Genomic DNA, 24,983 nt, shown 5'->3' on the forward strand with positions numbered 1-24,983 from the left:
CCAACTGAATTTGCATTGCAATTTTCCCATTAGACCCAAACATTGAAACTTCAGCAGTGGGCCCTGGGTACTGAATGTAAAGTTTCTCAGAGATGCTGGCCTGAGTTCCCTGTATTTCCAGTAATCAGGCTTCTGGAGAGGAGGCGCTTAGCCAGATCTAGGGCTGAGGTCAGCAGGGTTAATGCATTACAGCAGGCCATCATCAGTCTGATTCGCTTTAATGCCAGCTTTGGTTTTCCAGGGAAGTCAGACACATCTTTTGTGATAGACCGCAGCTTTATATCTATTTATGGACATATTGATCTAGTTATCTCTTGTCTTAAGTTTTTTTTAATTTACATGATAGCTGGGTCTTGTACTCCAGCAGAGTCATAGGACTTGAGGGAGAAATGTAATACCTGTAATGATCCCGTCTAGGGGAAGTTACCCTCATGCTTTCTCTCTGTTTAATAGTTTTAATTACAAAACACATAATATGCCTAGAGGAAATAAGATTATTTTAATGCAGTAGTTCCCAAACTGTGTGCCGTGGCTCCCTGGGATGCCTCGGGACACTTGCAGGGGTGTCACTGGTTGGTGGTCCAGGACCAAATCAAATCATTTATAATCAATTATCCATTGGTTCCCAAACTGTGAACCGTGGCTCCCTGGGGTGCCTCGGGACACTTGCAGGGGTGCCACGAGTTGGTGGTCCAGAACCAATTCTAATTATTTATGGTCAATTATTTAGGGACAAAACCAGTGCTGGCGGCTGCCAATCGTAAGATATGTGTACAAACCGAAGCAAATCCTGCCCTTTACCACATAACTGAACCTAAGACACACAATCCATTTAATTTCATGGTACTTGTTTCCTAGCCCGGCGCCCATCGTATGCCATCGCATACCACTAATTAAGGTATGCGATGGGATGCGATGGGACCCGATTTTCAGGTCCTAAGAGCCGCACTTTACAATTTTAATATTGCGTCACATCGCAGCAAGCGCAGCGAGCCCGCGAGGGGCGGTGGTACGCATCCTCCGACCTTTTCATACCGCCACTATCCACGTTGGGGTGGAGTTGATTTTATATAGTGTGGCAAGCGCAGCTCGCCACCGAGCCCGAAGCGTGGTGAGCGCAGCGAGTCCTGCGAGGGGACGCGGAATACATGTGAAGTAATCCGCGTCCCCTCACCATGCTTCGGGCTCGGTGGCCGTTTCTCGACAATATACAGCCATTTTCACTGACATGCCCCCTTTTTGATACTCGACAGGCGAAATATTGAATTCCCCATCCCCAACTCCCTTTCACAGTAGGCCACACTGGGGAGCTCCTGTGCCCACGAGTACAGAATGCGTATCAGCTTCACAAATGGCAGACGGCAACCAGGGTACCAGGCAACCAGGGTGAGATTTTCTTCCGCAAGCATACGTATGTAAAGTGGGCGCCCAACTAACATATAAGTACCATCTGAAGTTTTCTGTTTGAAAATTAGATTTATTTTTTTATACAAATGTTACTGTATTTGAGTTTTTTAAGACATTTCATTCTGTAAGCATTTAATCTACGTACAGGGTATAGCCCTATTGGGTACATTATGCACAAAGTGCTCTCTCTCACTGTGATATTCCCTCCCGAGAGGATCGGCCATTAGCACTAAGTAGTAGGAGGAACCCTGCCAGAATACAAGTTACAAGGGCAAATGTACTCTAGCCTTGAACAGCGGATAAAACAGAGAGATAAAGTAGCAGCCAGCTAGCTCATAATTGCCATGTTACAGGCTGTAATAAAAATAAAGGACGGGAGCTGATTGGTTGGTACTTTATCTCTATCCATTTATTACTTTACAATACTTAGTACCTCTGGCCCACAAACAGATGGAAAATAGTGCAGAACCCTATCCAATGTCATCCACTTTAAATGACCATAAGTACTTACAGTATCATTTACTATGAAAAGTTTAGTTCCCATGATGCTCTTTTCTCTTTCCCCCATTTGTGCATTAAGTATTTATTTAGTGACATACGTTTGTAGTGAATTTGATACATTTTTCTTATGAATAATGATTGGGTCAACGAATTGCTGCCTCTGCTATGTGAAGTCCAGAGGAACACATTCATCTGAGTCATAGGGGTACATATACAAAGATGGGATGTTGCCCATAGCAATCAATCAGATTCTATTTCTTATTTATATAGCAACTTCTAGATAATATATAGAATCTGGTTGCTAGCTGCCACGTTACAGGCTATGCTTGAAAGTAAGGAGCTAGTTGGCTGTTGCAGATCCCTCTCCACTTTTTTAAGCTTGGTGCATTTGGCCCATTGTATGAACATCTTGCGTAAGCTCCACAACTAGCTTCTATGAAAACACAAAATATGACCCTGCAGCCCCACTATCATCTGTATTCTCTTCTCTCTTTATATCAGCGATTTTCATCTGATGTGCTGCAGCACACTAGTGTGCCGAGAGCGGTTACCAGGTGTGCCGCGCCATCTACCAGTAGCCGCCCACCTAAAATTTCATACTTGGCTACCGCTGCTATCATTACACGCCTGTCGCTGCCACCCACCTGGCACATGACTAGCGAGGCAGCTCCTGCAGCACTGGGTGTTTCCAAAGTGCCTGTCTGCGCACCGCCGCAGCTCCTTTGTCCGCCACTACTCCTCTGTCTGCCACTGCCCCTCTGTCCGCCACTGTTCGTACATACTTATATATAATTGCTCTGGGGGACTGTGTGAGGAATTACCTGAGAGGGGGAGCAGTGTGTGGAATTATTGTGGGGGCAGCATGTGGAATTACTGTGGGGGCAGCGAGTGGCAATATGTGGAATTAATTAGGGGGGGGCAATGTGTGGAATTACTTTAGGTCAATGTGTTAGATTAATGTGGGTAAAATTTGTATTACTTTGGGGGCCATTGTGTTTGTGTTAATTTGGGTGCCGGTATGTTTTGTAACTGTGGGGGCCAATGTGTGTGTGTGTGTTGTTTTTCCTTGTGGAGGGACTGATGGTGTCCCTTGGCAATATTAGTATTGTCCGGTGTGCTGCAAGTTGAAAAAGGTGGAAAATCACTGCTCTACATACTTTAATAATAATAATAATAATAATAATAATAATAATAATAATAATAATAATAATAATTCAATAGCTCATATAGTTCTTATTTGTCTAGTTTCCATCAGTAACCCTCTTGTGTAAACTCCACAACTAGCTACTATGAAAATACAACATACTGTATGAACCTGTTTTGTACAGTACATTCCACAATTAGCTTCCATAATTACACAACGTATGACCCTCTTTATTTGTCCGACACTGTTATACTGACAGGGTGTAAATACAGATAGTCAATCTCCCGACAGGTACCTAATACCGACAGTTGAAATGCAGATACACAATATACCGTTCGCCATGCTTTGGGCACACTATTATATTCTCCCTCTGGGATGGTAAATTATGACTGAAAAGGTGGGGGGTCACGGGGTGACCAGAGAAAAGGAAGAACAACAAGGCTTTTTGGGGCACACTTTGACTAATGATGATGAAGAAATTTAAAACGTAACTTTTACTAAATAATGTATGCTAAAAATTGGGTACGTATCGACAATTAATAAATTAATGATTTAGACAACAATCAAGAATAAGAAAGAATTTCTTTGTCATGTGACGGTCACAATTTCGTCTGCGAAATTGTCAAATATGGGGATAAGGCTCCACGGTTCCTCAGTTGAGGTTATCAAGATTAAGTAGATCTCAAATAGTTACAATGCTTGTTATAATAACATATAATTGATTAGGAGGAGCCTGCAGGTCAAGGACGCTTTGACACTCAACCCCTGCTGGTTGAATATATTATCGTTCCCGGTGATCAATATATGATAAGTGTAAAGATAGAGTGCTACCTCCGTCTCCCAAAATGGTACTGGCCAGACCATTCACTGCTTAGCTTCTGAGTGCGAGATGGTATTCAGGCGGACCAGTGATGTGTGGCCGTATTGAACCAAGGATGAGAGTACCACAGTGTCTCTAGTCGGAAGCCAAGATGTGCTTCTGCTTTTTGTCCGGTAAAATCCAAATGGACCTGTTGCAGTCACGCATTGCAGGGAAATTCGGAAGTACTTGGACAAATTAGAGAATCACAGAAAATAAGTGATTAAGAGGTACAGAGGTGGATAACCAGGACTCTCCTTCTGCTATCTGCCATCAACCTAGGGAGTCAAATGACAGGTGAGAGTGATAAGGGTCATGGATGGATCCAGCCAGAAAAAGAGAATATACTCCAAAAAGTGTATAGGAATGTACCCTGATCTCCGATGGGGAGCAGTACAGATGGTGTCGGAACTGATATATCTGAACACCGGTCTGTGCTAAAGGGAGAGTTTGCTGGGTGATAATAGTTGGTCCACAAATAGATGATAATAAACGGGTGACCAGTAACTCTTAGCTGTTAGATATCAAACATGGGGGAGACATTTCTTGTCAATATTGTGCAACAGATCCAATATGCATTGCATCAGAAATAATCTACCAATGATGGTGCAAGTTATAAATTTGGCAGGTATATATCAACTATGCAAATGAGAAAGAAAGAATTTTGTTACAATAAGGTATTTAGATGTGCTATCAAACGTTGGTAAATCACATGAAACAAATAAGTACAGTACTAAATGCACATAATCCCAAATTGTATTTTGCAGATTGTATGGTGTGTAGGTAAACCAAATCTAGTCCACCAAAATAAATTATTGGTGAGAGAAAACTTCAGTGTTTAACCTATAAGAAATAGGAGACCCACTTTATAATACATATCTTAAGTCAACCCCCACACACATGAAGGGAGCCCTTTTAAAGACTGTAATGATGACTGCAATCTCATGTGAGGTGATTTGCAGCTGAGGCAACAGAATATCATATAACAGCCCCTAAACACAAACAGCACACTTTGTGAAGAGTATAATAGTCACTTGTGCTCATATACAGGGTAATTGGCAGCTAGAGCAGCTAAATGACACGAGGCAAACACCATACATATGCAGGGCACTTTGTTACACACAAAATGAATGACCCTGAGATATCAAAAAATGATCTGCAATGAATGTATGGTAAGAAAGAAATCAGCCCTCATGCATATCAGCTGGGAGCGGGGCTGGTGGGTGAGCGCCGGCAACAGGGACCGATTCCATGCTGCCTGAGCCTGTGATGACAGGGGCAGTCCGCGGTCTCCAGGTCCGGTTGACCAGTGGTGTTACCTGAGGGTAGTTCGGCTTGAATGCCGAGAGTCTCGTTATGTGGATGGGTGCCGCTGCTTGTCAGCTGGGAGCGGGGCTGGTGGGTGGACGCCGGCAACAAGGACCGATTCCACGCTGCCTGGGCCTGTGATGACAGGGGCAGTCCGCGGTCTCCAGGTCCGGTTGACCAGCGGTGTTACCTGAGGGCGGTTTGGCTTGGATGCCGGGAGTCTCCTTCTGTGACTAGTTGCCACTGAGACGCAGCGGTATGCTGTTTCGGATGCTGGGATGCACAGCTGATCTGACAGCTGATCCGGGAACGGCAGGGGGGATGTGTCAGGGGTGTGCACTTCACACGTGTTTCGCCTGGGGCGTGTCATGTGTGAACAAGCCCCAGGCGACACACGTGTACCTCTTAATCACTTATTTTCTGTGACTCTCTCATTTGTCCAAGTACTTCCGAATTTCCCTGCAATGTGTGACTGCAACAGGTCCATTTGGATTTAACCGGACAAAAAGCAGAAGCACATCTTGACTTCCTACTAGAGACACTGTGGTACTCTCATCCTTGGTTCAATACTGCCACACATCACTGGTCCGCCTGAATACCATCTCGCACTCAGAAGCTAAGCAGTGAATGGTCTGGTCAGTACCATTTTGGGAGACCATTTGGGAATACCAGTAGCTGTAAAATAATCTGGACAGCAGATAAATCTCTGTCTGACGGAGGTAGCACTCTATCTTACACTTATCATATATTGATCACCGGGAACGATAATATATTCAACCAGCAGGGGTTGAGAGTCAAAGCGTCCTTGACCTGCAGGCTCCTCCTAATCAATTATATGTAATTATAACAAGCATTGAAACTATTTGAGATCCACTTAATGTTGATAACCTCAACTGAGGAGCCTTATCCCCATGTTTGACCATTTCGCCGATGAAATTGTGACCGTCACATGACAAAGAAATTCTTTCTTATTCTTGATTGTTGTCTAAATCATTAATTTATTAATTGTCGATACGTACCCATTTTTTAGCATACATTATTTAGTAAAAGTTACATTTTAAATTCATTAGTCAAAGTGTGCCCAAAAAAGCCTTGTTGTTCTTCCTTTTCTCTGGTCACCCCGTGACCCCCTACCTTTTCAGTTCTAACGCTGAACACTTTTGGGAGCACCACCAACCAGATACCACTATTTGATTTACTATTGGTGGTAGTTATGTTGGTTCAATCAATTAATTTTTGTACGTGAATATTAATTTATCATAGTTTTCCAGTGCCACTCCCGACCCATATTGTACCAAATATGGTACATTATGAACAAATCTGCTTTTGTGAAAAAATCATGAAAAACTGTATTTGTTATTATTTGTTTCATTATTTTGGCTGTCTGCATTATGATTCGTCAGTGTTTTGTACTTGTCCATGTTTTCATTGTCAGTATTATGATGTTGTTGGCATTTAGATTGTTGATGTTTTGTACCTGTGGGGAATTTGTCCGTCGACATTTAGTTGTAGGGATTCTTTGAACCCGTATTTCGACAGTCTACTATGAAAATATAATGTATGAACCTTTTGTGTACACTCCACAACTAGCTTCTATGGATACACAACATATGACCCTCTTGTGTATATGCCACAACTAGATACTAGGAAAATATAACATATAAATCTTTTGTGTACACTCCACAACTATCATCTATGAATACACGATATATGAACCTCATATGTGCACTCCGCTACTATGAATACACATCATGCTATATGACCCTGTTGTGTATACTCAACAACAAGCTTCTAGGAAAACACAATGTATCAACATCCTGTGTACACTCCACAAGTAGCATATGTGACAACACAATATATGAAAATCATATATACATTCCAAAACTGGCTTCTTTGAATACACAACATATGATCCTCTTGTGTATGCTTCATATTGATCTTCTATCAAAATACAACATATGACCCACTTGTGTACACTACACACCTAGTTTCTATGAATACACACCATATGACCCTCTTGTGTACACTGCACTATTAGCTTCTATTAATACAAACCATAACACCCTATTGTGTACACTCTACTGCTAGCTTCTATGAGTACACATCATATACAACACATGACCCTCACCATATCTGTGTACCATCATCTGTATTCTGTTCTCTTTCTACATTCTTTTCAAGAGCTCATATATTGGTTACTTCATCTAGTTTCCATCAGTGACATTGAAACCGTACGGGAAGGACATCAGTCAGAGATTCTGCAGAGCCTCGCAGATGAGTTTGAACCTGAGCTTTGCTTTACCATTGTATTCTATGGTCGGAGGGGTAACCTTGACCTTGTCGCAAGTACCCCAGAGGAGGCCCAATGCTGGATCCAAGGCTTAGACAAACTCATAGAAACAGTGACCAACATGGACCAGAAGGAACTCCTCGATCAGTATCTTTTCAATGTGTAAATACGATTAAATATGTATCTAATGTTCTGTGACCATGCAGGCTACACCTGCTACAATACCTGCCAACATTCAAGGGGTTAAACCATGGTTTAAAAAATGAACCATGTATCTGGCTATGCATATTCCATATGTATGTGCACCAATGACCAATGTCAGCAAGTCCTATCCTGCATGAGCTCCAAAACTATGGAGGAGATCACTGGTGTGTTATTGATCATAGGGGCATTTGCTACAGATTTCCCCTAATATACCTTCTCTAAAGGAATAGAAAAACTTTAGATGGATTGCAATAAAGTCCCATTGATTGGATGTGAGCTGACCATGTAGAGTATCCATTCTTTAGAAGATATCTTTAGCCAGGTATGACACAGCTGTCTGTTATTGCTGTGTTTTAATATGTCAAAATGTAGCAAGACATTTTCTATCTCTCCAGGTATACAGTATGTAAGTTTATCTATGTCAAATGTAAGATATTGGTGTACAAATAGAGAGAACTCTCTAGTGGCCCCAGAATCACCTATTTTTAAAAATGCTAGTATTAAGTTGTGGAGAGCAGGAGCGTAACTTCCAGAGGCAATGGAGGCAATGGAAATTCCTGCCTCCGGGCTCCAAGCCCTAATTGGGCATCTGCTGGTTCACAGTGGGGTCCAAGTGTTACCGTAGCTCTTCCAATGGAGCTTTGTGGTGCACTCCCTGCTGCTGCACAGCTAATCAGTTCTGTCCCATGAGCCCAGGTAACATCTGCAATAGGAGAGAGGACAGCTCCTTCCTGGTACTGCTCAGCCTGCACTGCAGTCCACCCTCTGCTGCTGCTGGACTGTGAGATGCGACCCACCGGTGAATGCTGATTCATGCTGCAAATGGCTGAATCTTGTGAGTCTGACCCTGATCCACCGGCCATTGCAACACCTTTTTTAAGGTGCAACTGTGATGAACTTACATCTCTGGTAGGGAGGATGCACAGATAAGCTGGGTGCTAAATCTAGTGTCTGGTGGGGCGGAAATAGCCAAGAGGTCACCAGTTGGACATTGCTGCTCTTGATCTAAGCAGGGGTATAAGTTCATACTAGCAAGTAGGATGCAAGATATTTGTTAGTGCCCAACCGTTTCCAGGCACCAAGATGGCAGGGGGTACTAACTACTGGCTCATCTACTGAGTGGGATATTGTCCTCATTTGTGGCTGCCTCTGACCCCTGTACAGTTACAGGTAAGAGGGAGCTTTAGTGTGGAGTGTGCACACAAGAGGAAGTATCTCCCTATAGGTGTTGGCCTCTGTGGGAGAGGCCCTTTCTCTTGCAGCTCACATTCATATTCACCCTCTATATTCACATCCACCACCCCAGCAGCACCCAGAGAGGGAAGGGCATAGCACATGTCCTCTGAGCTCCCTGCTTATTCCTTCTCTGGGGCAAATAAAGCAGAACCGGGTGCAATGTAGAAGGTCAATTTGCTCCATGTGAAGGCGGTCGCCTTCACATGGAGGTGACCACCTTCCATTGTCTCCTGTATTTACGTCCTTGGATCTAAGGTAGGAAACATTTAGCTCCCAAGCTGCTGGGTAACTACAACTCCAGACATGTCTTTCTGCAGCACCTTAAGAGCAGATCTTTGCTTAATGTTGCTCTAAACAAAGGGTTTTACCTTGACTGGCCACTCAGATGGATCTGTGACTGGTTCATAAAGGCCGACAAGAACAGAGATGGGAGGATGAATTTTAAGGAGGTCCAGGATCTGTTGAAAATGATGAACGTGGATATGAATGAAAATCATGCGTTTCGGCTCTTCCAGGTGATTTATGCATTATATACATATTATTTAAGGTGGTTTGTTGACAGCGTCATTAAATAGCACCCAATAGCATATGTCTACCCAAATTTACATTACAGGAGTCATTCTATAAAAGTGTAGAAGAGAACAAGTGATTTTCTAATAAGGATAATATAGTGGGTATCTGTGGGTTTGCATTTAATGAATATGTGGTTTAAAAAGCTATTTTATTCTCAGCACCGAGAGTGATTTATGCATTTAATTAAACAGTAATATTGCAAACATATTCTTTATCTTAAACTAATGGATTTGTAACAGTCCATTTGGTTTATTAATTAATAGCTTTGCTTTTACTGTAATAATCTTTGCACATATTTTAGTTATTTGTGCAAAAAAAAAGATAAATAAATCCAATTTTATAGCATAAACCGTTAAATATTTTCTCATTTTTGGGGCTTTATAAAGTCATTTTTATTGAACTAAAGTCATTAAAAAGCAGAAATGTAGGTTATAAACATAAATTGATGGGGATTGTAGTACTCCCAGTTATACAGAGACTGTCAGGCTGACATACATCGACTCAATAGTAAAGTGTCCTTGGAAATTATTTTTAAATGTTGGCAGCAACACACCTGAGTACATGTGAGCATAAAGTCATCGGCCCCTGTCACACCTATTTTGGTCAAGTATGCTCCAGTGCTGCAGTGCTCTCTGGAGATTGAAATAAATAAACTTATTCAAACAGACTGTACAAATAATGCATAACAAGGTCACTTTAAAAAGGCATTCACTACCATATAATTTCACTGTACAGTTATTGGCACATGTTACAAAACCATGCCTGTCCCAAGTAGCTGTTAATATGGGCATATGTTTATTGCTGTGGTGCTGTGCTCATGTTATCATTTAACATATGTTTTATTGAAATAGCCAACAAGAGAGTAACAATAATGCGATTAGTAACATGCAGTACAGTATCCACATACATATCGGTACTTATTTCACAACCTAAAATATTCCCAACTGACTGACGCAGATGGCTATTGTTTTTTTTAACAATTTTCTGAAGAAGAATAAAGAAGGGAGAAAGTAATAAAGCAGAAGAAAGAGTAAGAGGAGGATAGGGGAGGAAGAGAGAGGGGGAAAAAAAAAAAAAAAAAAAAAAAAAAGGGGAGGGGGGGTAGGAGTTTAGGAATGGGACTACCTAAATGGTCCGAGAGCAAGTCCAGCTCACTCTAGACCAGGTAGCCGTCTTTTGTGTAACCTGTACCAGGGGTCCCAGACGCGCTGGAACTTTATAATCCTGTTACGTAGAAGGGCCGTAATATATTCCATGGAAGCTAAGTACCATATTTTATTAGTCAGCGCGATTAGTGAAGGGGCCTCCGTCTGCTTCCATTGGGTCGCGATAAGAAGCCTTGCTGCACTGAACAAATGCAAGCAAAATGCATGCTCATGTTATCATTTAGAACCAAAGTAGTAAGGTTCGAGATGATGTCAAGAATGTTTCTCAGGGGACCAAATAGAGTTGACTGCAGATGTGTTACCGGAAGGCGTGAAAGACTCACAATTTTTGGGGCAGTCACCTGCACCCTTGGAAGAGTGGCTGGATCTCTGTGTGATGTTGGACATTTAGGGTGAAATTTAATAGGATGAGAGATTCAGAAAGTGAGAGATTTGGTAAGAAATCTTCGGGTTTTCTAAAGCGGCAATCATTTACACTGCAAAAGCAAACTGGTTTTGCATTGTAAATGATTGCCGCTTCAAGAAAAACTGGAGATTTCTTACCAAATCTCTCACTTTCTGAATCTCTCATCCTATTAAATTTCACCCTTTGTGTCTGCAGGATTGAGCAGCGCGTTTAATTACATGAGTTCCCAATTCCGCCCCCCAAGAGCAGTTAGCAGCATCTCCTATCCGGGCTTCTCCCACACACGAGAAAAAGAAAGTCGGCGAGTATGGTTAAAAGTTAAATAGAGAAGAAACAGTACAGCTATATCACAAGAAAATGTAATGTGTATAGAGATGGACAAATTTATTGGTACCCTTTCAGCTCATTGAAACAATGTTGCATTCTTCCGAAAAGTGATGACATTTGAAACTAGTGTCTCATGTATTCCTTCTTTGTGCCATAAGATAAAGCACAGAAACTGTAAAAACAGATAAAATTATTGATTATTCTCCTGGACAGATTTGTTGCTACTGTTGGAAATTAAGTGTATGGGCACAGGGGATACATAGGCACACACTTGTAGGTTAAACTAGATGGACGCAAGTCTTTATTCAGCCTCACCTACTATGTAACTATAGGCCTTATTCTAGTTCACTCTTTCTGACAAAATCCTTCTTAGATGGAAAAAAACCATGTGCACTGCAGGGGGGCAGATGTTACTTGTGCAGAGAGAATTAGATTCGGGTGGGGTTTTACTTTAAAGTGAGATCTACAGTATATTGCAATGTAAACATAATGTAGTCAGTATTTTCCCTGCACAGAAACAAAATAACTCATCCAAAGCTAATTCTTTCTGCACATTTTACATCTTCCCCCCTGCAGCGCACATGGTTTTGTCCATCTAAGAAGGATTCTTTCAGAAAGAGTAAACTAGAATAAGGTCCATTGTGAGCTACAGAAATTGATTGATTGCATTGATTGGCTCTAAAGTTTGTGCAACAAAATATTAGATTAGTGGTTCTCAAACTCGGTCCTCAGGACTCCACACAGTTCACAGTTTCCAGGTCACCCGACAGGTGAACCCATTACTGACTGACACATTTTAAAAGATCCACAGGTGGAGCTAGTTATTTCATTTGTCTGTGAGGAGACCTACAAAACATGCGCTGGGTGGAATCTTGAGGACTGAGTTTGAGAACCTGTAATCTAGAGCAGTGGTTCTCAAAGTCGGTCCTCATGACCCTACACAGTTCATGTTTCCCAGGTCACCTGACAGGTGCACTCATTACTGACTAACACATTTTAAAAGATCAACAGGTGGAGCTAATTATTTCACTTGTCTGTGAGAAGACATGCAAAACGTACTGTGTGGTGTCCCGAGGACCGACTTTAAGAACCTGTGTATTATATTAAGGGTCCCATCAGTTTTGTCCATGCCATTTTGTTTAATTTTATAGAATATATTAAATATGAAATAACAATGCTGGATGCCAAGTTTTTATGTCAATTTCAAGTTATTTCAGCGAAAAAGATGGCCATGTAAGTGTACCAACAAATTTGTCCACATCTGTGTATTAAAACTTTTTGGTCTGTATGATAATTCTTATATGTCCATATTGTCTTTCTTTGGCAGCTTGGCATTTTAGGTAAAATAAACAATATATAGATAATTACAATATACAGTATACTGTTCTGCTGCTATCACGTGTTATGGCACCATGATTGATAGGTGTCATTAATAAGTGTCCACAAGTTGAAAGGCTGAAATATTTGCTTATGTTACGACATTTCCAATGTTAGTCATCCTTTCTCTGGTGGTCACATAATGCATCATACAGGAATATGCTGCGCTATATAAGAAACTGTTAATAAATAAATACATTGATAGAGCTGGTGACAACATACATCACAGAAGAATATTTACTATACTTACATGCACAGTTTTATGTCCTCAGATGGCAGATAAATCAGAGTCCAGCACCTTGGAGGGAGATGAGTTTGTGCTATTTTACAAAGCTCTGACGCAACGTGATGAGGTCCTTAAAATATTCCAGGATTTCTCAAAAGATGGCAAGAAGCTAACACTTCTGGAGTTTGTAGACTTTCTACGTCAGGAGCAGCTGGAAGAAGACAATACAGAGGAATTTGCAATGGACCTTATTGCTCGATATGAACCATCAGAAACTGGTAAGATGACACAAGACAGACTTAATAGCATTGTAGGCCCAGGGCAAAGCCAGTAATTTGGGGCCCCTCCACACCCATGCACAGAAAAAATGTAAACAAAAAGAAAAATCCTAACATTCCCCCACTGTGGTGCTGCACCATCTCTCCATCTGCTTCTGTACAGTGACTGGCTGGCAGTACTCTGATTGGTGGATAGCTCTAGCCATTGACCAATAAGCATGCTTACAGAAATTTACTGTTTGACTGCAGGCTGGAAACAGGAAGAAATTGCTTCCTGGCTGCTCTGTTTGTGTGTGATTCCCAATTATTTGGAGTTACATGAGCTATATACAAATATTTTGCAGATGTTGAAGGCGTACAGAATCATTTATGCTAATTTGCAAATGTCACCTTTGCATCTTATGTACAGTAAGTCCCTAATTTGAGTTTAAATGATTAATATAACTGACAACTTTTGTGACTTGTAGCAAAGAAGCTTCATGCTCTGAGCATTGATGGTTTCCTGACATATCTGTGCTCTTCTGAGGGTTCCATCTTCAATGTGAACCATGAACTTCTCTACCAAGATATGACCCAGCCCCTGTGCCACTATTTTATCTCTTCATCCCATAACACCTACCTTATGGAGGACCAGCTGCGAGGGCAGAGCAGCGTGGAGGGATACATCAGGTGAATGACTGGTCTTCAAAAGTATCATTTTGCTTAAGAGTACTCAGGGCCAGTGATAGACAGTGTGTAACCCTGAGAAGAAATGACTGCCCAGTAACAGCTGCAGCTCTTTATAATTTCACATACCACATGGTGTAGCTCATTGTAAAGCTACATTGCACAGATCCCATTGCCAGCTATATTAATTACGTCCTAATGCATGAAAACACCATTACACATACTCAATGGTAGGCCACCTTTCCCTCCACTGAATTTAAAGAGATTCGTCATTAAAAATGATAATCCCAGGCTATTACACATCATGCATGCAAGTATCCCCCACTGCCATTGGAGCTGACTTGCTCTGTGTTCACTGAACCAGTGCCCACTTCATACGTTTCTGCAGCCAATTGTGGTGTATCTCCGTTTCAGTTATAGTACCTGCTAGCAGGAGAGTGCCAATATCAGTATGGGTTGCATCATGCCAGGGGGGAACATATGGGTTTTCCCATGCTTAGAGGTGGAAGGCACAATCAACAGAAGCTAACAATAATATACTGTATTTCCTTTATATTAAAAGATGCTGAGGCTTGTGCCCTCAAATACCAACATATACAGCATTAATCCACCATAATCTGTGTCTAACAGCATGAGATATACTGGCTGCTATAAAAACCCACATTATAATAGAAATAATCCACAAAAGGTCAGTTAATATATGTCATGTCATTTAACATTAGTTGATGATTAATGTACTGCAGAGGGAGAAATAATGTCTTAGATGTCATTTACCTGACGGCTTGTATGCATAGTTTGAATATAGTACAACCTTTAGGGTGTGAGGTTCTGGTGGGCTGACTATAGTGTTACATTGTACCTCATACAGGGCACTAAAGAGAGGATGCCGGTGTGTGGAGGTGGACATCTGGGATGGCCCCAATGGAGAACCAATTGTGTACCACGGCCATACTTTCACTTCCAAAATCTTCTTCAAAGATGTTATATCAGCCATCAACAAGTATGCATTCAGGGTGTGTAATTTATATTGAAATGAGCCATTTTCTATGTCGTGGGGGGCCAGGAATAATGATAAAATATTGCAAGTCATTATTGTTGTATTTTATTTTTATGATACTTTGTGATCACTAAAATAGGTTTTAAAATGTAAAAAAGAATGTTTCAGGACAGAAAGGTAAGCGGTAATATAAATAAGTACTACAGTATTTATGGCATCAGACTTGTGTTGTCTTGTGACGCTGCAGTGCAGCTGGAAGTACATTTACATCACAGGACAGCCTCACATATGTGTACTTTGGGCCATACCCATGCGCAGTCTATCGATAATCAGCCACCGTGTAAATTCATGGCCATGCAATCAGGTCTGAATTATCCCCATTTACCTGTGACAGCATTGACTACATTAGTTTGGGAAAGTATACACTATACTGTATATTACAGTAAGCAATGTCCAATGTTAGTATATACTGTACATTGTACATAATAATAAGTATACACTAGTATAATACTAGTATAATAAATATACACAAAAAAAATGTATCTGAAAACTAAAACTATGCATTGTTCAGTGACAGTATACATTACTTATTGTCTGGCGGCAATAATCTGTAGGCATTGCCAGATGTCAATATACACTGTACATTGGCGGTTATGCAGACCTGACCAGTCCTCTGGTAATTTGCAATCCAATAGCCGCCGTCCCGCCAAAGTGAAATCCCGCCCTATGCAAGGCTGCGAATAACTTCCAAAAATCCATTCGCAACTCAATCACCATCTAATTATTTTATTAGTGTGTGCGTAACCCAGGACTAACGGTGCAATAGAAACAGGCTGATCGGGGCCAGAGCCAATGTCATACGACTTCCCTGAAAGTGCTTGGGCACTCCTGCATTCTCCCTGACACTCCCAGGAACAGCCAGGTGACACCCAAAAACACCGGCTTCCTGTCAATCAACTTGCAAAAAGTCAGCGATTAAATAAAGATGCTGGATTTTAGTGCTTGAATGCCTCGCGCATGCGTACTGGGAGCTGTACGATAATAATAATAATTAGCAGTTATTGGATTATCGCCTGGCCTGCAAATTCACAGCACTGCGAACAGCTCTGAATAACCGCCATTGTCCAGTAATACACTATAAATTGTCTGATGACCGTACATTGTCGAGCAATAGTGTAATAGGTGGACATTAGTATACATTGGGCCCTATTCTGATTGACACGCAGGGGAGCAATTTTTCGCGACTGCGCGACCACACACAATACTGTGGGTGTGGGGCAGCGGGCCAAGGATTCGCCCATGGGAAAGCCAAGTGTTTCATGGGTATTCTTATTGTAATTCCTTGATGGCAGTGGGGCGGACAGATGATGTCAGCGGATGTCAGCTGCCCGCCCGCTTACCACACAGGTCACCCGTGGATCTGAGATACCACAGAGTTGTTTCAGATCTGCGAGCACTGGAGAACTCATTTGATGGTCGTTGACCATCGAATGATTTCTCCCCCGCACCCAAAGCTACAAATGGATGTTAATGCGAAAAATCCATTCACATGCCTGCGGGGGATCGCAGCATGTGAGTAGGGGGGGGGGGGGGTGCATGGCTGCAAAATTCTCAGCCTTGCAAGTCAACCAGAATAACCTCCACTATACATTTTCTGGTGGCAGTATACACTATATATTGGGGGGGAAATAGCGGTGGGGCTCTATTCAATGCTGTTTTCTCCGACAACATTGAACAGGGATCTCAGCAGAACGGGTCAGGCTGGGAATTGCAGAGCTTTCGGCCGCAGCTCCTCAATTTCCGGCCATTTCTCACGGCGCACCCCTTTTTCGGCACTCGGCAGGCGGGATATTGAATCCCACCTGCAAAGCTGACGTCGAGCCAGCCAAGAACGGGACCGGGTCATGGCTGTCGGGCTAGCCGGATAGTCGTGACGCCGGATTGAATACACCCTTGGTCAGGTGTGTGCTTCACTCAATGACCATTTTCCCAGGTGTCTTCAGTGACTCCGCTGAGGTGACAGTAAATGCTGTGGGATTCCTGTCAGACCTGTGCTGCTTCAGTCTGTCTCTGTGTACAGTGGAGTTGTAGCCAATTGATGTTAGATATCCTGGGAATTAAGCCAGATCTCCCTACCCCAGACACAGAGTCTCCTTCACTGACACTGACATTGCAACTTATCTACGAACCTGCAGCTCAGACTGGGGAAAGCTAATACATCTTCCCAATTAATATTACATTGGCTCCTTAAAAGTGAAATACAGTAAATGAACAGGTGGTGAAAAATAATCTGAGGAGTCAGAAGATTCCTGTAGCAGGGACACAAGTGTAATACGACATGGGAGATCTGCTCTAGTACTCAGGGGTTTTGGCGCTGAGTCCACAGGTATCTGAGTATCCGGTCACTCTGTCTTTGGAGAACCACTGCAGCGTGGAACAGCAAGATACAATGGCTCAACACTTGAAAAGCATTCTGGGAGAGAAGCTTGTGACCAGCACAATAGATGGCCGGATCCCTGTCTCTTTACCCTCCCCTGAGGTATTTGCAGCTTTTACTGAATTTCAGTCCATCTAAACCAGGCATGTCCAAACTGTGGCCTTCCAGCTCTTGTGAAACTACAAGTCCCATCATGCCTTGCCACAGTTTTTCTATTAGGGAATGCTACAACTGTGGCAAAGCATGCTGGGATGTGTAGTTTCACAACAGCTGGAGGGCCACAGTTTAGACATGTCTGATCTCTAAACTGTATAATATCTCTTTTTTGTGTTATTGCTTTTACAGTACTTCCCCATGCAACCAGTTCGGCGAGAAATGAAAGCCTCCATCTACCCACTTTGGTGCCCATTTATGAATTGCATTCAATGTATACTGTAGAATGTAATGGCGTGGCCTGGATTGTCCACACATTGCATTCAAGGTGCAAGCATGCCCTGTGCTCTTGAAAGACGCCACCTCAGCCTTATTTTAGTGATTACAGATTATTCATTACTGTCCATAGAGCATGGGACAGTGGGAACGATAGCTAGCTAGACAGACAATTATTATATCGACACCAGAAGGTCGACATGCAATAGTTCAACAGGGTCATTAGGATGGCAGCAGGTAGACAGTGACTAAGGTCAACATGGTTAAAAAGTGGACTTAGCCACTAGGTCGACATACAAGAGGTCAACACAAAAAGGTCAAATGGGTTTTTTGATTGTTACGAGTTACGGGAACAGTTAGTGAAAGGAAAAGGCTATGGGAGGATCGGTTAGGTTTATGGAGTAGGGAGATGGTTAGGCTACAAGACGGTCGGTTAGGGTTGGGTGGTATGGGAACTGTTAGTGAAAGGGTTAGGCTATGGAAGGATCGGTTAGGTTTATGCAGTAGGGAGATGGTTAGGCTATGAGAAAGGAGGTTAGGGTTGGGTGGTAGGGGAACTGTTAGTGAAAGGGTTAGGCTATGGAAGGAGCGGTTAGGTTTATGCAGTAGGGAGATGGTTAGGCTATGAGAAAGGAGGTTAGGGTTGGGTGGTAGGGGAACTGTTAGTGAAAGGGTTAGGCTATGGAAGGAGCGGTTAGGTTTATGCAGTAGGGAGATGGTTAGGCTATGAGAAAGGAGGTTAGGGTTGGGTGGTAGGGGAACTGTTAGTAAAAGGGTTAGGCTATGGAAGGAGCGGTTAGGTTTATAGAGTAGGGAGATGGTTAGGCTACAAGACAGGCGGTTAGGGTTGGGTGGTACGGAACCTGTTAGTGAAAGGGTTAGGCTATGGGAGGAGCGGTTAGGATTATGCAGTAGGGATACGGTTATGCTACGAGAGGGTAGGTTAGGTTTGGGTGGTAGGGGAACTGTTAATGAAACGGTTAGGCTCAAATAACAACCTTTTGTATGTGATGCTTTTAACCTTGTCCACCCTTTAAATCTGTCAATCGTAGTCACTGTCTACCTATTGATTGTCAACCTATTGACCCTATTGCATGTTCTGGTGTTTGACAGTCCATCTAAACACTTTCTGTCCTTTTACCCACACCCAGTGCAATATCAAGGTGCACAACAGGCCTCAGTAATATATATATAATCTACTTATCAATTATTTAGCACCTTCTAGAAGATAATAGATAGTATCTGATTGGTTGCCCATAGCAACATCTCATCTGAAATAGTGCTCCCATCTTAGTCAATTTCCCCCATAATATCTAGATATCACAGATGACATAAAAATACATTGAAAAAGTAAACACACACACAAAATGAATGATTGTGATACATGTTGAGGTATTATTATGTCAGAAGGAGGACCACTACTGAACGCTTTAAGGTTATACAATCCGGTGAGGTGAAATGATTTCCTCAAAATGTCTTTCAAATAATTGGATAGGGTACGTACATATACAGAAGCCAGACTTCATCATTCAGTCATCATTCTATCATTATTTAAAAATGTTTCCTCCCAATCCATGGAAAACACATACGAGATGTAAGAGCTGAATAATAACGGTTTTATGGAGTGCTGTTCTGTATTATCCGTTTGTCATGTGTTGTCCCCAGGAATTGCGTAAGAAAATTATTTTAAAAGGGAAGAGGATTGGGAGATTGCGGGATTGTTTAGAGGAGCGTCCTGAAGATTCATATTTGGGAGAAATTTCTGAGGAAGATGATGGTGGTGACATGGATGAAGATAACTTTCGTAATGAAGATAAAAGAAGGTCCAAGGCAGGTCCTAAGTTCCTTTTGCATTGCATTATCACCAGCCATAACAAGCACTTGTGGGGTAACTAAAGGCTCTGGCTCCAGAGCATCTGTGCATAGCTGGAGTTAGATCCAGTCTGGCTGCACTGTTCACCCCAGCATTGCCCATTTCAGTGAGTCTGTAGTATAAACCAGGGTTGCCTACCCTCCCGGAATGGCCGGGAGGGTCCTGAAAATCGGGTCCCCCTCCCGGTCCCCCGGAAAGGTGGGCAAACCTCCCGGTTTCTGGGGGACCCCCGCTCCCCCCCCTGATCGCGGCTAAAACTCCCCCGCCGCACCATTTAAATAACCCGATATACTTATCTCCGATGAGGGGGCGGGGGCTAAAGTGTCATAATCGCGTCATTTTAGTCCCGCCCCCTCCACGGAGATGTGCAAAACGGATTCTTTTCAAGCATGGGGCGGGGCTTAATGAGGTCACGTTCAAGCCCCGCCCCCACGAACTCCTGCTGAATGTCTCCTCTCCGGGCTTCTCCCGGAGAGGAGATTTAAAAAATCGGCAACCCTGGTATAAACAGGGGAATGGATGGGTCCCAATGAATATTGCATGGCACAGAAACTCCTGTGCCCTACCCCACCTCTCCGGAAAGACATGCTTTGCACAGAGACCTCTGAGTCATTCCCCTCCTTTGCTCAGTATGAAGTCACCATTCCTCACTGACCTTTTTTCTACAGTAAAAATGCTTGATGCATGCTGGTGCTTTCCTGGCTGACAGCTGTAAAATGGGCAGGGATCTATCAGACACCTTAGTCTTAGTGATGCTAGCTACATATGGCCACAAACGGGATGCAGTTTAAATCCCGGCGGTTGGGATCCCGGCCTTCAAAATCCCGACGCCGGAATCCCGAACGCCGAAATCCCGACACTTTCTCCCCCCGTGGGTGTCCACGACACCCTCGGAGGGAGAATAAATTAGTGTGCCGAGTGTAGCGAGGCACCGGGCCTGCTGCGTGGCGAGCGCAGCAAGCCCGCAAGGGGGGGCGATCCACGTCCCCCCTTGTCGGGATTTTGGCGTTCGGGATTCCGGCGTCGGGATTTTGAACGCCAGGATCCCGACCGCCGGGCTTTTCATGCCGAATCCCCACAAACAGGTTCCCTACATGAGTCACCTAATACTGTTACTGTACTTACACCACTGTACATCAGCATATACAGTCAGTAAAAGTATTATATTCATTCTGAAGTCTCTTTCTCCTTTTGCAGAAGACCAAAGATCGCCTCTCCCAGGAGTTATCTGACTGCATTATCTACTGTAAGAGTGTCCCCTTTGAGAGCTTCAAGCACTCAAGAGCACACTACAAAGTGTATGAGATGTCTTCCTTTACGGAGTATAAGGCTCGGAAGCTGGTCAAAGAGCCAGGTGAGCTGGTCTGTCAATGGGTGATACAACTTTAACCCGAAAGGATCTTTATAGGTTATAGACAAAGGGTGTATTCAATCCTAGGCTGTTTATACTCAGTGTTCTGGCTGTTGAGTGTTGGACAGTGAGTGTGTCGGTGAAAACGATAATCCACTGCCGTATCCAACAAAACAGATCCGACTTGTTTTAAATGCCTTAGATCAGTGGTTCTCAACCTCGGTCCTCAGGGCCCCCAACAGTTTACCTTTTTCCATGTCTCCACTCTCCACACAGAATCACAAGTGAAATAATTAGCTCCACCTGTGATATTTTAAAATTTGTCAGTGAATAATGAGTGCAGCTGCCGGGTGACCTGGAAAATGTGCACTGTTGGACTGAGGTTGAGAACCACTGCCTTAGATTGACACATGAAAAAGATCAACATGGCTTTAGGTCGACATAGTCATTAGGTCAACGCAAGCATTAGCTCGACATTGGAAAGGTCGACAGTCAAAAGGTTGACATGGGTTTTTAAAAAAAATTTTTATCTGAATGTCGATATAGTGGATATGGACACCGAAAAAGTGTACCAAGTCCCCTCTCATGGCTCGCTGCATTCGCCATGCTCTGGGGATGGTGCCTCGCTATGCTCGCCATTATATTCTCCATCCACATCCTAGTAGATGGTGGGGCATGAAATACGGCCTGACGTCACATGTCGGTTCAACAAAAAATGTGAAAAGCCCATGTTGACTTTCCCAATGTTGACCTAATGCTTGTGTCGGCCTAATGACCCTGTCAACCTAAATCCATGTCAACCTTTTTCATGTGTTGGCCTAAGGCATGTTGACCTTATGACTGTCGACCTAGTGACCGTGTACCATTTGAATGGGCAATATATCAGCCAGTATGTACCCAGCAAAAGACCTCCCCCCAGTGCCTAATCCTAACCCCATGATTTACCATTGGTATGTACAGGGCCGGTGCTAGGCACCAGAGCGCCCCAGGCGGGGAGGGGGGGGGGGGGCGCCCCGACACTCAATTACTTACCCGCTCCAGGGGGGCTGCCTTCTGGGTCCAGTGATGCGGCGCACGGTGCTGGGATGTTCCGGGGGGCTTGCCGTGCGATGCGGTGCTGGCCGTCGGGACTCTCCCCGGGGAGGGGAGGTGGGGTGTCCATCGCTATGATGTTCCAGGAGGGGGGGTGTTGCCGAGCGATGCGGCGCTGTCCGCCGCGACTCTCCCCAGGGAGGGGAGGGGGTGTCTGGCGCCGTGGGAGGGGGTGTCTGTGCTGGTGGGGGATGCGGGTCGCAGCAACACAACACTCCCCAGGGAGGGGGCGGCTTGCTGGGTGATGCGGCACTGGGGGACCAGCTCCAAACTGCCGCCCTCCAGCGGCCGGCGCCCTAGGCAAATGTCTAAGGCTGCCTAGTGGTGGCGCCGGCCCTGGGTATGTATTCCGACTGCCAGGATCATGACCGCATCCCCTATCACTATCACAAGAAATCATATTCTAATTTTCTTTTTAAATGTTTTACTATGCTAACTAATGAAAGAGACACTGTTATTTACATTACTGTAAGATACACTGGGCCAGAAGCACTAAGCTTCAAAAGTGATAAAATAGAGAGTGATAAACAACCAACCAATCAGCTCCTGCCTGACATTTTTTCTAACACTGTCCGTGACATGACAGGTAGGAGCTGATTGGCTGGCTGCTTATCACTTTCCATTTGATCACTTTTGAACTGCATCTGGCTCAGTATACCTACAGATAGGTAGTCATGCTAAATGTCTACACAGAGGTACATCACCATTTTTTGGCAGAGCAATGTTTCTGCAGGAGTAGGGATGGAAACGTTAGCAGACACAGAGTACAACATTTACTTTGCTTGACAATTCTTTTAACAATATATAAAATAAAAATACACAACCTTTCTACTTGCATTCTACTTTAGTTGCACAGGTCCATGTCTATACATTAATACTTCTGTAAAGATTTATTTTATTTTACTTGCTGTTATTCTTGTAGGTAACGACTTTGTCAGACATAACGCTTGGCAGCTGACACGTGTTTACCCCACTGGGCTGCGGACAGACTCCTCCAATTACAACCCTAAAGACATGTGGAACGTTGGGTGCCAAATGGGTAAAGTAGGATTTATTGTCAGTTTCTGGGACCTAAATATGTGGAGCTTACAATCACTGGGGCAGATGTATTAAGCTTTAACAAGAGATAAATGCAAGGGTGATAAGGAGAGATAAATGTCCAGCCAAACACCTCCTAACTGACTAATTTCAAACACAGCCTGTAACATGGCAGTTAGCAGGTGATTGGCTGGACATTTATCTCTCCTTATCACTGTTGGATTTATCTCTTGTTAAAGCTTAATACATCTGCCACTATATTCCCTACCACATGTACACACACACACACAGACATTCTAGGGTTAATTTTGTTGGAAGCCAGTTAACCTACCAGTATTTTTTTGGATTGTGGGAGGAAACCGGAGTACCCGGATGAAAACCCACGCAAGCACGGGGAAAACATACAAACTGCACAGTTAGGGCCTTGGTGGGAACCAAACCCATGACCTCAGTGCTGTGAGGTAGTAATGCTAACCATTACGCTGTCCGGGCTGCCCATATGCTGCTGTATATGTTCAATAAGGGGGAGATAGACCCAACTATGGGCAATTCATATGTATTCAAACTCTCTCTCCTTTGACTTGTTAGTGGCGCTGAATTTCCAGACAGCAGGGGTAGAGATGGATCTCAATGACGGACTGTTCCAGCAGAACGCTCGCTCTGGTTACGTCCTAAAGCCTCTGTTCATGAGAAATGTGGAAACCAATTTCAATCCTGACCTGCCACAAGACACTGATGGATATTCCCCAGTACACCTCTCCATACAGGTAGCACATGTTATATAATGCTTCCAGGTTCTAAATACTGATTCTATTTTGAAAAATAACTTGAAAAGCATTTTAAAGAATAATCTGAATCATGGAAATAGCCATTTATAGGGGAATCCACTACTACTGGAGCCTAAGAAGGACAAAAAGGGTAAAACAGCGCTGCTCTCATCACTAGAGATGCAGATCTGTTCTTATAGAGGCTTTAGCGGGATACTGGTGCTGCATTCTGCAGTATTATGGGCCTGCTGCCATATTGTAGGCAAACCCTGATTCATACTGTATGCATTGTTAAACATTTGGTGTCACTAAAGAATAATTTTCCAGTGGGTTTTGAAGGTTGTAAATAACTCTTACCATGATGGGTTAAATCACGTTTTTAATGTTTCATACATATATATCATACTATTATTGTGACACTTGATGTATTGGTGGTTTAGCATGTTGTTCCCTAGCTGGCTTTATTTGTAACATTGAAATATAATTGTGTGCAGGTGATCAGTGCCCAGCAATTGCCTAAAGTTGAAAACAGTAAAGAGGGCTCAATCGTAGATCCCCTGGTACGAGTGGAAATCTTTGGGGTTCCCATCGACCAATCAAAGCAGGAGACAAAGTATATAGATAATAATGGTAAGTTATGTTACATTAATGTTCTCATACCGTTAAAAAGATTGTCACCTAGTCTCCCAGCCTTCTAATCATATCTCCCAATATTGGGGAGGTGGTAAGAGGCCTTGCGCCACACCCTGTCTTCGACAATCTAGAGAGGCATGTCCTCCCTGAGCTGCTGGGCTACCCCTAGGGTCTTCCCAGCACTGATGAGATGTCTGCATCTATTCACCGGCCGTTTTGCTATACTGCTTTGCCTTACTAAGCAAAGCAGCAATGAGAATGTGCTCTCCCCACTCACCCACATGTGTAGGACAGTGGAACATTACACCTTTTCATTGATGCCTCCCAACCTCCTTCCAAGTCTCCAGCTTCTGTATTCTTCAGTCCTGCCCACTCTCCCACTTTGTGTCTGACCGTCT

General features: G+C 43.3%; 1 protein-coding gene across 2 annotated transcripts in view; it reads left to right on the forward strand.

The window, feature by feature from the left end:
* PLCD4 (phospholipase C delta 4) overlaps positions 1 to 24,983 on the forward strand; it is a 64,576-nt gene that overhangs the window by 33,301 nt on the left and 6,292 nt on the right. The window contains exons 5-15 of one of the 2 annotated variants that reach the window (XM_083153712.1): positions 7,428 to 7,656; positions 9,335 to 9,464; positions 13,071 to 13,302; positions 13,770 to 13,971; positions 14,837 to 14,981; positions 17,352 to 17,504; positions 19,497 to 19,661; positions 20,902 to 21,058; positions 23,070 to 23,186; positions 23,774 to 23,952; positions 24,447 to 24,582. In XM_083153712.1, coding sequence (XP_083009838.1) covers positions 7,428 to 7,656; positions 9,335 to 9,464; positions 13,071 to 13,302; positions 13,770 to 13,971; positions 14,837 to 14,981; positions 17,352 to 17,504; positions 19,497 to 19,661; positions 20,902 to 21,058; positions 23,070 to 23,186; positions 23,774 to 23,952; positions 24,447 to 24,582 — 1,845 coding nt within the window. The remainder of the gene's footprint in view (positions 1 to 7,427; positions 7,657 to 9,334; positions 9,465 to 13,070; positions 13,303 to 13,769; positions 13,972 to 14,836; positions 14,982 to 17,351; positions 17,505 to 19,496; positions 19,662 to 20,901; positions 21,059 to 23,069; positions 23,187 to 23,773; positions 23,953 to 24,446; positions 24,583 to 24,983) is intronic. The other variant, XM_083153713.1, reaches the window with a different exon arrangement.

The sequence above is a fragment of the Crinia signifera genome, chromosome 7 (assembly GCF_055691185.1).
Source record: "Crinia signifera chromosome 7, ASM5569118v1, whole genome shotgun sequence".
In the NCBI taxonomy this organism is placed as follows: Eukaryota; Metazoa; Chordata; class Amphibia; order Anura; family Myobatrachidae; genus Crinia; species Crinia signifera.